The sequence below is a fragment of the Cavia porcellus genome, unplaced genomic scaffold, assembly GCF_034190915.1.
Source record: "Cavia porcellus strain 051 isolate PalLab524CR breed Dunkin Hartley unplaced genomic scaffold, mCavPor4.1 scaffold_27, whole genome shotgun sequence".
In the NCBI taxonomy this organism is placed as follows: domain Eukaryota; kingdom Metazoa; phylum Chordata; class Mammalia; order Rodentia; family Caviidae; genus Cavia; species Cavia porcellus.
The window spans coordinates 33,695,997-33,710,717 of record NW_026947510.1 but is presented as its reverse complement, the minus strand read 5'-3'; the positions used below and the strand labels follow the sequence as shown (position 1 = coordinate 33,710,717).

General features: G+C 47.1%; 1 protein-coding gene across 1 annotated transcript; it reads left to right on the top strand.

Annotated features, from left to right (window-relative positions):
• Positions 1–7,442: 7,442 nt before the first annotated feature.
• Positions 7,443–11,523, top strand: LOC100732942 (homeobox protein NANOG). The gene is made up of 3 exons (XM_063238174.1): positions 7,443–7,821; positions 9,323–9,409; positions 10,321–11,523. Exons 1-3 carry the CDS (start codon positions 7,720–7,722, stop codon positions 10,681–10,683), a joined length of 552 nt encoding a protein of 183 aa, XP_063094244.1. The 5' UTR covers positions 7,443–7,719; the 3' UTR covers positions 10,684–11,523.
• The last annotated feature ends 3,198 nt before the right edge of the window (positions 11,524–14,721 follow it).

Sequence of the window (14,721 nt, the reverse complement as noted above, 5' to 3'; positions counted from 1 at the left end):
AAAGGTTTCCTTCTATCTTGTGTGGCACCTATTTTCAGTTAAATTTGTGGGAAAGAGATTTATTATAGAAGTGGAAATTAATGCTGACTAGTGATTCTGATTTTTTTTTTTTTTTTGGTTTTTTTTTTTTGGCACCAGTGATTGAACTCATAACTTCGTGCTTGCAAGGCAGGCACTTGTGCTGCTGAGATAAATTCCCTGGTTTTTCTTTTCTTTCTAAGAAATGGGAGTTTTTGTTTTTTTGTATTGGGATGGAGCTCACAACCTTGCATGGGCCAGGCAGGCATTTATGTCACTGAGCTAAATCCCTGGCTAGGAAGTGAGTTTTTTGTTTTGTTTTTGTTGACAGACCTTGCAGTTCCACAATTCTGTGGAACCTCAGTGTTTTACTTTGAGGAACCAATTCATTGGTTTAATAAATAGTGATTTTTATCCCAGCAGCCAAGGACTATATTGTAGAACAGTACTTCTAGAGTTCAAGGATCAATTTTTTTCCCTAATGAAAACCAAATTCAGAGCCTCACAAATATCCCCAGCTGAGTTAATCTTACTTTATTTTGTTTTGTTATTTTTTGAGATAATTTCTCACCAGGTAGGTCAAGTCAGCTTCAAATGTAAGATCCTCCTGCCTCAGCAAGAAGTGGTGGGGATTACAGGAGTGAGCCACCATGCCCAGCTAAAAATCAGAAATTTATAAATGACAGATTCAGATTTGCCAGGTGCCCCGTCCTACAACATCCACTCTCAGGCAGGACCAAGATAGCTGGAGCTCTCGCCTTGGGAGCAGCTGCAGCAGCAGATATGACAGCATCCCACGGCCTAGAGTTATTACCTCAACCAGAAATCAAAATTCTTTTGGGGCTGGGGATTTAGCTCAGTGGCAAGCACTGGTCATGACTCACGACCACCTGGTCGTGAGTTCGATTCCTGGTACTGATAAAAAGATTTTAAAAAATATTTTTTTAAAGGTTTGGGGAAGTGGGCATGGTGCATACATCTGTAATGTCAGCATCTGGGAGGCTGAGGCAGGAAGATTCCCTAGAGTTTGAGGTCCACTGAGGCTACATAATGAGTTTAAGGCCAGCCTGGGCTACACAGCAAGATCCTGTCTCAATAAAATAAAGTAATAAGTTAACTGAAGACTGCTGGGGTGTTGCCATAGAATTATCAGTTATCAATTGTCTCAGGCACTGAGATACCAAGTGTCACATGCTCAGTGAGGAATAAGCACTTCTTGGAATGTTTCTTTTCTTTTTTTTTTTTTTTTTTTATTATTATTTTGAGACAGCCTCTCACTCTGTACTTCAGGTTGGCCTTGAACTCACTATGTAACCCGGGCTGGCCTTGAACTTGTAGCCATCTTCCAGTTTCAGGCCCCAGAGTGCTGGGATTACAGCTGTGCACCTACCACGCCCAGCTTCATATCTTGAAATTCTGCTGTTTCTCCAAACCAAGGTATCATGCAATGCTCAGAACCTCACTCAGCTGCAGAAAAAAGGAAGCATGTGGGGGAAAAATTAAAAGAAGCATTGGATCCTAGGTGCATTTTAAAGATTTACTCAACAAATATAGTTTTACTATTTTGATCTCAGGGAAGTTTGAGTTGTCATCCTTTGAAATGGAATAGCTTGGTGTAATGGTGGTGCATGCCTGTAATCCCAGCACTCAGGAAGGCTGAGGCATGAGGATTGCCCAGAGTTCAAGGTCAAGCTGGGTCACACAGTAAGACCTTCCTTGTCTCAAAAATTAATAAATAAAATAAAAACAAAAAAAGTTTAATTCAAAGCTGAAAGTCATTTGTTATTGATGGCCACTTCTCAGCTCTCTGGACTATAATCCTAATGACATCTCTGAGATGTCATCCACGTCAATTTACTAAGGCCATTGTGGTCAGACATGCACGTACACTTCCCTGAGGCCAGTGCTGAGCCAATGGTGACTGCGACCCAGCGAGATCCCTCCTGGCTCAGCTGCTATGATCACCATCCGTTTGACCCTCCCCACTAGGACCCATGGGGTTTTGGTCTCAGTTACTATATAACTATATACATACATACTTTTCCCCCTTTGACACAGGGTCTTGCTATGTAGTGGCAAGCTGGACTTGTACTTGCTTATGTAGCCCAGGCTGGCCTCAAACTCACAGAGATCCTCTTACCCCAGCCTTCCCAGTGCTGGGATTAAAGGCGTGTTTCCACAAACACTGGGCTAGTCATTGTATTTTTAATTAGGCATTTAGATTTTGTAGATCAGAAGGAAACTGATCTGAACAGGCAGAGGCTTTGAGATTCATGGATCGGGGAACATTCCTTCAGTGCCCTTAGTTCTCAGTACCAGCAGCCAAGGCGTCCAGAGCCCCAAATCTACCATCTCGGGAGACACAGAGACCAAGAGAACAGAGGGCAGCCCTGCAAGAATGCTACTGGCTGCAAATCTTAGTGTCCAGGACCCCCCCCCCCCGTAGGCCCCCCAGTTTCCCTCTCTGTCCATCTGAAATTCATCATCTGTCACCACAAAGCACCTGATGGCCTTCAGGGTCCTTTGTTTTGCTTTGTTTCAGGTCAGGTCTTGGAATGCAGACTGGGCTGGCCTGGAATCACAGCAGTCCTTTCGGTCACTCTATTTTCATCTGCCCCACCCTGGCCATCCCAAGCAAGGCCTCCACCCACACACTCCGAAGCCAGTCCCAGCAGGCTCCCAAACCTCAGCCTCACTTGAATCACTGTCCTGGGCAGGAAGAAGGTACCCTGTTGGCTGCACCTCCTCTGCCCTGGTCCATCACCGCAGGGACACCACCCTGCACACAAAGGGACCCAGGTATTTGGAGGCCAGGACAACCCCCATTTCCCAGCCTGCTGATGGAGTTTGAAAGCAGAATGTTTCTCTTTTTGTTTCTTTGCTTAGTTGTTTCTTGTGGTACTGGGGGTGGAATCCCAGGCTGAGAGAGCACATCCCAGGGAACTAGATCCCCAGCCTTTTTGCTTTTTTTTTTTTGAGACAGACTCTTGCTAGGTAGCATATGCTGGCCTCAAATTTACAGCCATCCTCCTGCTTCAGCCTCCCTGAGTGCTGGGATTATAGGCCTGTGGCACCATGCCCAACTTCCTCAGCCCATGTGTGTGTGTGTGGGGTATCTTTTTTTGAGACATGGTTTTGCTATGCAGTTCAGGCTGGCATCAAACTCACTTCATGAATCTCATTACTTTACATCTAGCAATGTCTCAAATGAAACAAGAAATACTTTTCTTTCTTCCTTTACACTATGGTGGAGGTTTTTGGTTTTATTTTCAGACAGGATCTTATCAAATTGTCCTGGTTGGACTTAACTATCTTCAAGCCTCAGCTGCCCCAAGTAAAAAATGATGCTTTTTTCTATCATATCGTTATGATAGAAATACATCTTGCTTCAAATACAAATTAAAACTTTAAAAGTACAGGGGCCAGGGATTTAGCTCAGCGGCATAAATGCCTGCCTGGCAAATTCGAGGTCTGGAGTTCAATCCCCGGTACCAAAAGGAAAAATTAAAAAAAAAAAACTCCGTGGTTTGGAACACAGGATCCTGACAGAATTTCAAAAATAGTCACTAGTGGTTAATCCATTAGGGCATAAATATTGAGTAGTTAGCATTCTCTTTCTTTTCTTTTTGAGACCACGTCTACCTATGCAGTTCAGGCTGGTCTTGACCTCAACATCTTGCGTCAGCCTTCAGAGGGCTGGGATTACAGGCTCGTGAAACCATGCTTGGCCACAGTATTTCCTCTTTAATTCCCACATCAACACACAGCAGGTAGGCTGGGTGTGGTAGCGCACTCCTGTACTCCAGCATTTGGGAGGCTGAGGCAGGCAGACTTTGCACGTTCGAGACCAGCCTGGGCTACAAGATGAGCCCAAGGCCAGCCTGAACTGCATAGCGAGATCCTGTCTCAAAAAGACAAAAACAAAAACAAAAAACTGAAGAAAAAAACACAGAGGAGGTACTTCTGTCCCTACTTACAGATAAATACATAGAAACAGCCAGGTGCAGTGAGTGGTACTAGGAACCACTCTAGGAATCCATCTATTCAGGAGGCTGAGGCAGGAGTATCACATGTTCAAGGCCAGCCAGGATGAGCTACCAAGACCTTGTCTCAAAATGAGAAATGAAAAAGGCTGGGGATGTAGCTGAGTGCACAAGCCCTGCTTCAATTTCCAGTACTGGAAGGAAAAAGAAACCTGACCACCACCCCGAGACTTACTAAAGTAGCTGAGAAGATTCTATCCAGTAATTTGTGAAGAAAAGCTAGTTACCAAAAAACTAATTACAGCAAACAAAGAAAATCTAATTACAAAGTTTCTCCTAGCAAGATAGGTGGGTAATGGCCACCACAGTGTCCACGTGGACAAGTCCTTTCTTCTGGCTTTTGATGAAAGCCAAGCCTCCTGGAGGAATGCCTTTCCTCCTCTCCTTTCTAAAAATCTGAAAAACAATAAGGAACTGAGGCAGAAATTGCAAATACCTAACCTCCTCGGGGTCCCCAGACATCGGCCCTGCACCCCAAGTATTTCTTTAGGCCCCGGGACGAAAAGCTAGGGGAGAATTCCAGGTATTGGGGTGGGTCTTCCTTTACTGGGGTAAGGTACTGAAGCCCGGACTGGGATCCTGCTGGGTTCACCCCTCCTTCCAATCCCTCCCTCCCGGGCTTCAAGCTCCCCAGCCCGTCTGGGCCGCCCCACAGCACCCTCTGCATGACAATGGTCGAGGTGCCCCCGGCAGACAGGAATTCACCCGGAACTCAGCAGGGCCTGGGGGGCGTAGGGGGTGTGGGCGGCGGAGGGCGGGTCTCCCGGGCCCACCTTAGAAACTCGCAGGCCGGGCGGGCCGGGCTGACCCGTGTGGAAATCTTCCTCTTATTCTCAGCTCTCCCACTGAGGCATAAGTCTTAAGGAGAGCCTTAGTCTCTCAACCGCTCTCAAACTCAGTTCGTTTGTTTCCCTCGTGGACACCATGAGTGTGGCCCCGGACTGCCCCCCAAGCCTGTCCTGCTCGGAAGCCGCGGGTTCCGGGGACCCCTCGCCGACGCCTGAGGTTCCCAGGCCTGCAGAGACCTGCGGCGCCCTGCAGCCGCCTGAGGCCGAGCAGCCGCTGGCCGAGTCTGGTAAGGAAACCGCGCCGCGCAGCCGGCTCCCGAGGGAAGGCGGACGCCCCGCGTCCCGGTGTGCTGGCTGGCGCCGCCCTGCCCGGGCCCAGCTCCGGGGCTGCGGAGACGGCTGAGCCCGCCGGGCGGCTGGAAGCGCCGCGCAGGCGCGCGTGTTGCGGTGACGGAGGACGCGGGACGCAGGTCCTAAGCTCCCCGCGGTGCTCCCAAGTCAGTGCCGCCCGACTTGGTGGTGACAACTGCCCGAGTCTGCACCGCCCTGCGGGCGGAAAGGGGCTACAGCGCGCGTTCGAGACCCATTTTGGCCATGCAACTCGTGCCCAGTGCGCTAAATGGGAGCAACGCGCGGTATTAAAAAGTTTTGACGGTCGTATCTGTAAAACTTGTGGGAAAGGAAGGTTAACGGAACAATGCCTGTTGTATTGGACCATTATACACATATAGTTGTTTGTTGGGGGTTTTTAGTTATCTGGAACTGAACTCGGGACCTTGGGCTTGCCAGGCAGGCGCTTGTGCCACTGAACTATATCGCTGGGACACTTGTTTTGTTTTTTGACATGGTGATTCACTGTGCAGTTCAGGCTGGGCTTCAAGTCCCTTTATAGCTCAGGCTGGTCTTGAACTCATGGTGAGCCTCCTGCCTTAGCCTCCTGCGTGCTGGGATTATAGCTATGCACCACCATGCTCAGCCTTGACCACTGTGTATTCTGTTAGCCTGTTTTTCTAAACTTTGGGTTACTGTTCTATGATGTCAAGTGTTGCAAACAAAGTGCTGGGTTTTGGGCAGTAACTTGACAAGAAACCAGGCAGCCTGACCTCCACAAGAACCCAGAGCAGTGCGGATCACTAGCTTTCTAGCCAGGCACTGGATCAGATCCTGGCTCAGCTACTTCTGACTCAGCATTGGGTTTTGTTTTATTCTGGTTTGTGGTGATGGGCACTGAGCTACATCTTGAATTTTTGTTTGGTCAGTCCTTAAGTTTCACAGCCTAGAACTTGTGATTCTTCTGTCTCAGCCTCACAGACAGAGTGTGTTAGGCTCACAGGCCTGTGCCACGAGGCTTGTCTATTTCATTTACTGTGCCCTGTTTCTAGCATTTAGCTGACTTTCATTTTTAGAGCTACCGGCAAGAAACAGGAGACTCACAATGCCTGCCTGGCAAGTGCAAGGTGCTGAGTTCCATTTTGTGGTACCAAAATAAACAAAAATAAGCAGCAAGAGAAGATGGTGGCTTTTTGCTGTATTGGTGCTTGTGTTTCAGTTGATGAGCACAGGGTGTAACTGGAGTTGAATGTGGAGAATGGCACTCCGAGCATCCCAGCAGACACTGAGCTACTGAGTGTAGGGGGTGCAGAGAGGGCACTACGTGCCTGGCCTGCTTGAGATCTGGGTTCCATTCCTGGAACCAGAAAATAAAATGAAATGCTTGTGTTTCTTCTTCTTCTTTTTTTTTTTTTTTTTTTTTTTTTTGTCTTTTTCCTTTTTATCGGTACCAGGGATCGAACTCACGACTGCCTGCTTGCAAAGCAGGCGCTTATGCCGCTGAGCTAAATCCCCAGCCCCTGAAATGCTTGTGAAATGAAGATTGTTAAAACATTTATTATTGGCATAATAGCTCAGCGGCATAAATGCCTGCCTGACAAGCACAAGATCCTGAGTTCGAGTCCCAGTACCAAAAAAAAAACACCTAAAAGTACAACATTTATTATTGTATAGCAGTTGGCAGTGCTCAGTATAGGATAAGAAAAAAAAGCAGCAGGCCACATGTGATGTCACTCACACTCCTATAATCCCAGCATTCAGGAGGCTGAGGCAAGGAAGTTACAAGTTCTAGACCAGCCTGGGCTACAAAGTGAGCCAATGCCAGCCTGAACTGTATAGTAAGACCCTGTCTAAAAAAGACCAAAAAGGGGCTGAGGATCTATCTCAGTGGCACAAGCCCTTACCTGGCAATGGCAAGTGTGAGGTTATGAGTTCAATCATCAGCACCCGAAAAGAAAAGAAAAGGAAAACCCAGGCATGGTGGTGCACCCCTTTAATCCCAGTGGGAGGCTGATGCAGGAGGATCATTTTGTGTTCCAGCCCTGTTTGGGCAACATTATGGTTTCAAAGTCAGCCTGCCTAGGGAGAGCTCTCAAAAAAACCATGAGAGGGAAAAAAAGCGACCCAGCTATGGTCATGCAAGCCTGAAATCCCAGCATTCTGGAAGGCTGAAGCAGGAGGGTCACAAGTTTGCTGAGAGCCTGGGCAACTTAGTAAATTATCTAGACCTTGTATCAAAATGAGAGGGAATTAAGATGGGATTCATTACCTGGGTCTAAGGTTGTAAGTTGTATGAAAGTGATTTGAAAAATATACATTTAAAATTTCAGTATTTGAAAACTATAGTTCTGGAGTCAAGTGTTGCTTTCTTGTCCCCAGCAGCCTCTCCCATCACTTCCTCTGGGAATCTGCTCACCCAGGAGACCCCCGACTCCTCCATCCCCTGTGCCACCCTACCCAGCTCCCTGGAGGCCTTGGGCAGGAAGGAGGAGGGGAAGGTCGCAGGTAGGAAGCTGAAGCCCTACACCGTCCTTTCGAAGATGCAGCTATGTGTGCTCAGAGACCGCTTCCAGAGGCAGCAGTACCTCAACCTGCAGCACATACAGGAGCTATCCAGCCTCCTGAACCTCAGCTGCAAGCAGGTGGGCCCTTTGTGGTTGTAGGACGGAAACTAAAAAGATTTGCAGAGAGCTGGCTAACCTCCCTGAATGCAGCTCTGTGTGTACTTTTCAACGCCTTTACAGTTGTTTGTTGACTACTCGCCATGTAGTCTTGCTAGTCTCCTGAGTTCTGGGGTTAGCACACCATGCCCATCTTCACTTTTATTTTTTATTTTTTTTTTCCATTTTTATCGGCACCAAGGATCGAACTCACGACTGCTGCTTGCAAGGCAGGTGCTTATGCTGCTGAGCTAAATCCTCAGCCCCTTCAGTTTTATTTTGAGACAGGGTCTTGCTAAGGCCAGGGCTGGTCTTGAACTTGTGATCTTCCTCAGTCCCTAATTGTGGGATTATAGGTGCAACCATGCCTGGCTCTTCCCTTTTCAGTCTTCTTTCGCACTCCTCCTTTTTAAATCCTTTACTTTTTATTCAAATGTTCACTTATTAAAAATGGATTTGTCTGTCTTCAAAAGATCTTGCCAGTTGTGGTGATGCATGCCTGGCCTGTAAAATCCCAGCACTCAAGAGGCTGAGGCAGGAGGATCATCATGCATTTAAAGCCAGTTTGGGCTACTTAAGTGGTGAGACCTTGTCTCAAAAACAAACTAAAACTCTTTGTCCTATGAGTGTATAGCTTTTAAATTTTTGCGACACATTACTGAATTCCAGTTGCATATTTGACAAATATTTTATGTTTTTTAAATTTCCAGTGCCACAATATATTCTTGTTGGGGGGGATGTTATTACAAACAACTCATCTGCATAAACCATTTTGTGCAGTGGTTAGGTTGGAGCCCAGGGTGCAACACAGGCTAATAAGCTATGTCTCCCCACCCTGTGGGGTTTTTTCAGTTTGTTTGATTATTTTGCTTTGTGAGGCAGGGTCTGCTATCCAGTTCACGTGGACCTTCAACTCACTGTGTAGCTGATGCTAGTCTCAAACTCACAGCCATCTGTCCCACAAATGCTGGGATTACAAGCATGTGCCACCATTCCCACCTTGTTTTATACAAGTGATCCCTGTGCCTCAGCATCCTACAGGAGTGTGTCATGTTGCTCAGTGTAGCTGGTTGGATTTACTGACTAAAAGGCTTAGAAATACTTTCATGAGGGGCTGGGGATTTAGCTCAGTGGCATAAGCGCCTGCCTTGCAAGCAGGCAGTCGTGAGTTCGATCTCTGGTACCGATAAAAACGAAAAAGACAAAAAAAAAAAAAAAAAGAAATACTTTCATGGAACTCTGATTTACACTTTAATTCCTGAGTTGTTAGGAAGGGAAATTTACAGCATCCTCTGATGCCGAGCACATCTGCATTGTATTTTCTTTTTTTGTTGTTGTTGGGTTTTTTTTGTCTTTTTCCTTTTTATCGGTACCAGGGATGGAACTCACTACTGCCTGCTTGCAAGGCAGGCGCTTATGCCGCTGAGCTAAATTCCCAGCCCCCTGCATTGTATTTTCTAATTCTTACCACTTTCTGCTGCAGATTAAGACCTGGTTCCAAAATCAGAGAATGAAATGCAAGAAATGGCAGAAAAGCACTGGGCTGCAGAACGGTTCTGGTGCACCTGAGGTGACTGTACACACGTGCTGTCTTTCCTTCTGTGGGCTTTTAGTTGGTTTTGTCTTCTCTAAAGCATAGAATAGCACCCAGCTCTAACTTCCTTCCCTTTGCCCTGTGAGTGAACTCACTGTTTGTCCTCTCTTTATTTATTTTTTTTTATAGTTTCCTTGTTTTTTTTTTTAAGTTTTAAATTGAGCATCCCAGCAATGGGAGGGATTCAAGTTCTAGACCAGGCTGATGTACATAGTGGGACTGAGTCTCAAGCAACCCAAAACAAACAACATTTTTATTTCCATCAACACTCATTTGCAATACACCAGGACTGCATTCACCAAGGGGAATCAGGATGTGTATGCACCACAGCTAATTCTCTTTCCTTTCCCTACCTCTGCCCTGCACCTCTCCCTTCCACCTATATACCCTTTACATTCATTTTTGAAAAAAGATCTTTCTCCCTCACTATCCTTTATTGTCCTCTTCTGCTTATTCATGCACAGTGAAATACTACTCTGCTATAAAGAAAGGAAGGAATCATTGTTTAGAAAAGCAATGAACCTCAAGGCCCCTCTGCATGGTTTTAACACTTTGCGCTCATTCCCCGACCTTTGGAGAACATTGCTCTTTAAGTGTGTGCAGAGTATCTTAGATTTATCCTCCAGCTTCTCCTCCAGTGGCTTGCACTCACCTTCAATTTACTGGTCATCCCAGTTCCCCCAGGTTCCCCCTCACAGCTCTGGAGAACTTCCTGTGGGGTGGAGCGCGCAAAGCCTGCTTTTCTTCAGGGAGGGTCTCAGTCACATCCCAAAGGTCACTGCCTCCTTGGCACACTTTGAGCAGCTCCTAGGCCTCTTCCTGCATAGCTCATAGCAAGTCCCAGCCTGCTGGGGTGACTCAGCAGCTGCTAACCTATTCTCTTCCAGAAGGTTCCAGCCCCAGCAGAGTACCCAGGTGTCTGCTCCAACTATGCCCAGAGCTGCCTGGTGAACACATCTGGAAACCTTCCCATGTGGGGCAACCAGACCTGGAACAACTCAGCCTGGAGCAGCCAGACCTGGGGCAGCCAGTCCTGGGGCAACCACTCTTGGAACACGGAGACCTGGAACACGCAGAGCTGGTGCCCCCAAGCCTGGAACAGCCCATTCCCCAGCTTCGGAGAGGAGTCCCTGCAGCCCTGCCTGCCTTTCCCACAGAATTTCCCCACCAGCAACTTGGAGGCCATGCTGGAAGCAGTCGGGGACAGCCAGGAGTACTGTACCACTCCTAGGCCCTGGATCTTTTCCTAAATTATGCCAGGAACTTGCTGCTTGAAGATCTAGGAAGGTGGACACTCCTTTCCTTCCTGCAGGGTTTTGCTGTTTTAGGGTGGTACTGTTTCTCATTGTAACTTTGGTGACAACACTGGGATGTGGGCAGCACTGGAGTCTGAAGGAGGAGCCTTCAGTGACCTTGTGTGTTGCAGGGAGGTGGTGTCTGGGTACAGCACTGTCGGATGTCTGGATGGGGAACCCAACTCAAGGGGGACAAAAAGCTGTGATGAAGTGTCATTGCTGTTTTCTGGGAATGCAGGGCTTTGCTTGTTAAAACTGCACACATCCCTTTTGGGACCTGGGTAGGGTGCTTGCCTGTCGTGCTTGAGGTCCTGGGATCCATACCTGAACTGCAAAAAGACCTGGTAAATTCCACCCTTGTGTGTGAAACTGGGAGTGAATCCAAGACCTTCATATTGAGATGCATTCCTGCCCCACCCTCTTCTGAAACAAAGTCTTGCTGTGGGCTTCAATTTGGGATCCTTCTGCCTCAGCCTTCCAAAATGCTAGGGATCCTCTTGTGTGCCATTACACTGGGCTAGAAATACTTGTTTTCAATGTCAGTTCTTCAGGTGAAGGGTTAAGTTACAGTGCGCTGCCCTGTTCCCCTCCAGCCCAATACTCTGGGCTGTGGGTTTGTTGTGACCCCCACTGTGTTGACTTATATTTGTAGAAAGATGTCTTACACACATCACAGCTGCATCCTGATGAATCTGGTATGACTGTTTGGCTTTTTTAAGTGCAAATGAATAAGAAAGTTTTTGTCTATGCTTAGTTTCACCTGGTGGTTCAATGAGTAAAAATTTGGCCAAATAATTGTGCTTTGTCTTTGGGCTTTTTTTCTTTTTTTGAGACAGGATCTCAGTATGTAGTTTAGGCTAGCCTTGAACTCCTGACTTGGCCTCCAAAAATGCTAGGATCACAGTCATGTGCATCACCTTGTCTGGTCAAATAATTATATATAGCTGTCTTCCATCCTGGACTCCAACATCATCCTGTCTGCTGAGCAGCTGGGTTATGGGTGAATGTCACCACGCACAGCCCTGCACTGTGCTTTGCATGCTCCAGCAGTGAGTCACGCCCCCAGCTGCTCTTTTTTTTCTTTGGTGATACTGAAGGTCAAACCTAGGCTCTTGTTCTTGGCATTTACTCTGTCACTGAACTACATGCCCAGCCATTTATTTTGTGACATATTATCAATGAGCTGCCAAACTTGGGCTTGAGCTTGAGATCCTGCCACAATCTCCCATGTAGCTGTAATCACAGATATGTGCCACTGAGCCCTGTATCTGGCACCACCATTACACCCTGGCCTCTTATAGTAGAGTAAGACACATGATACCTCGGTGAGTTTATGTAGTCATTTCCCTTATTTTCCAGTGTTTCAGTCTACACAATCCGATTATCTAAAGACACCTGTCAGGGAGTTGGAGCTTTGTGTTTCATAGTAGGTCACAGACAGCACCAAGTAAATGGAACAGTGGACCACTCCATTCTCAATGCCCACTTTTTATAACTAGAACTTGCATAGTATTGAAGCAAGCTCAAGTCCACACCAGGTTACCTGCCAGATTTTTAAAAATTTATTTCTTGAGATGGGGTCAAGTAGTTCAGGGTGATCTTGAATGTACTATGTAGCCCAGGTTGGCCTCAGCCTCTGAGTCCTGGTGTTCTAGGTGTGTGCCACCACACCCAGCAATCTGTCAGTTTAGAGAGACCCTGTTTTGAAGTGCCAGGGATGCAGTTCAGATCCTGGGTGGAGGAGGACAATTCTGGTCATACAGGATGGGGCTGCTTTTCTCTGCATTGGGGACAGAATCCAAGGCCTTATCTCTGTTTTTCCACCAGCGCTGTATGCTGAGCTACACCCCACTTTCTGCCCATTGCTGTTCTAATAGTTAATTCTGACTAAATGCATCCATACAACATTCCTCCATTTGAGGAAATAACTAAGTGGTGAGCTCCAGGCTGGAAGCTTCAGGAAAATGGCTCTGATACTGTGGAACCTAAGATTCCTGGAGTCTCCTTTTTGGGGCACAGTATTACCCTTCAATACTGAGCATTCATGCAATTATCCTTCAGAGAGATGAGTGTAGCAGATTCCTAAGGGCTCCCCTAAACCCTCTCCTCTAAAAGATAGAGTCTGAGCTGCATATGGTGGTGCAAACCTGTAATCCTAGCACTCTAGGAGGCTGTGGCAGGAAGGCTGCAATCACTGGACCCCAGCCTGAGCAGTTTACTGACTTAGTGAGAACCTGTTATAAAATGAAAAGAGCCCAGGACATACCCCAGCACCTCCCTAACTCAAAGGAAGTAGAATCTGAGTAACTAAAAGGCCATTTTTTACGGATGGAGGGCCAGGTGTGGAATTCCAGGGAACCAAGCATTGGGAAAGACTCGATGCCGGGTAGAAAAGGTGGCTAATTGATGTATGTAACTCAACATACAGATGTTAGTGACTGGAGGGGCTTATAGTGACTTGTGTAGCTCTTTTTGTGCTGAGCAGGGTCACAGAAGTTGCATGGCTCAGGCAACTTCCTACAGGGCTCTGGGTGACTGATATGAGGCCTTGTCCTCGTGCCAGCACTACAGTGGTTGCTGTGTCACAGAGGTGGTATCTAGCTGGCAGGGGAAGAAGCCCAGCCCTCAGCTGGCCAAGCAGGAGGTCCACTCAAGCCTTCCCAGTCAGATCCACAGTGAGGGTTCCCTTCACCTGCACAGACTGCCCCGCAGCTGGGAGAGAGCACCTTGGCTCACTTTTTCCTCATCTGTGAGCTTCTGTGCCTTTTGATAACTTGCTCCTTAAGAAGCTGTGCTGTACCAGGAGGTGTCTGGTCCTTTGCCTTGAAGTCATTTCACAGATGCTTAAGCTTTTCAAATTCTCCAAGATCATTTTCCCTATGGAACTGGTGGGTGGGACATCTCCAGGGATCAGGTGACCCTCACACCAGGGGCTCATTCCAATGCCTGCTTCTCTGCACCCTTCCTGGAACTCACTTCCTGGCCCAAGGCCTTTGTCCCCATTGGAAATATTTTACCAACAGCCGCCCAGCTTTACTGCCTCAGTCTGCAGCTGTTACTTTTCAGTTTGGAATCCTGGTCGGCTTCTTCCCCTATAGACATCAGGCTTGCTGAACAGTGGTAGTATTCAAAACAGAGTTAGCCTCGCCTGGCCCTTTGGATAGGGGTGGGGATGGAAGTCAGCTGTGCACCCGCCCTAGGCTTTGTGCACACTTAGGGCTCAGCCAATCCAGCCCACTCCACCTTAAGTCCTTGGGTTCAAAACCACAGTAATCAAGCTGGAAATCAAAACAAATCAAAGTTTTGAAACTAAACTATAATCAAATAACAAGGAGAATATTGAAAGTAACTTGCAGCTCACCTTGGGAGAAGACATGAAGCAAGAGTGTCCCAGAGGGAGGCGCCAGTAACTTTGTTATTGTCTGCTTGTCCCCCTACCTCCCAGTAGTTTATAATCTCATGATCCTGCGACTGAAAGAGTTTTGCCCTTGAGTAAAGTACTGTACAGTTACGGAGGTGGTTTAACACGGCGGAAGGCCAAAGTGGGAATGCTTGTTCCTCAGGCCTCCCCTGGAACTCCCCTTCCTGTTTGCATGCACAGAGAATTCTAGTGGGGTCCTCACACATCATCAATATCCACCCCAGGCGCCACTTCAATCAGAGGTTATATACCTCTCTGCCTCTGTACCTGGTTGAAGGAGACAGCCCAGCTGCCATGGGTTGTGTGCTCCTTTCTATGTCCTCAACCTAATAAACCTATTCATTTTGTGCTTTTGCTTCTCTATTGTGCCAGAATACTCAGTGACCAAAAAAGATACAAAATGAAATGCCGCAAATTAGGTTTGTACCTCCTTGAAATTTTGTATTTTTTTTTCTTTGGGGTGTATGTTATTTTTTTGGTTTGATTGTTTGGGGCAGCACGGGGGATTGAACACTAGTTCTTCACATTAGCTGTATCATTATACCCCTGTGGTGGATTGATAACTGGTAGTC

What these genes read in the sequence shown, in the direction of transcription:
- LOC100732942 (XM_063238174.1), top strand. Translation starts at nt 7,720, where the DNA reads ATGCAGCTATGTGTGCTCAGAGACCGCTTCCAGAGGCAGCAGTACCTC. An exon ending in TGAACCTCAGCTGCAAGCAG is followed by an intron (nt 7,822 to 9,322) that starts GTGGGCCCTTTG and finishes TTTCTGCTGCAG; the next exon opens with ATTAAGACCTGGTTCCAAAA. An exon ending in ACGGTTCTGGTGCACCTGAG is followed by an intron (nt 9,410 to 10,320) that starts GTGACTGTACAC and finishes ATTCTCTTCCAG; the next exon opens with AAGGTTCCAGCCCCAGCAGA.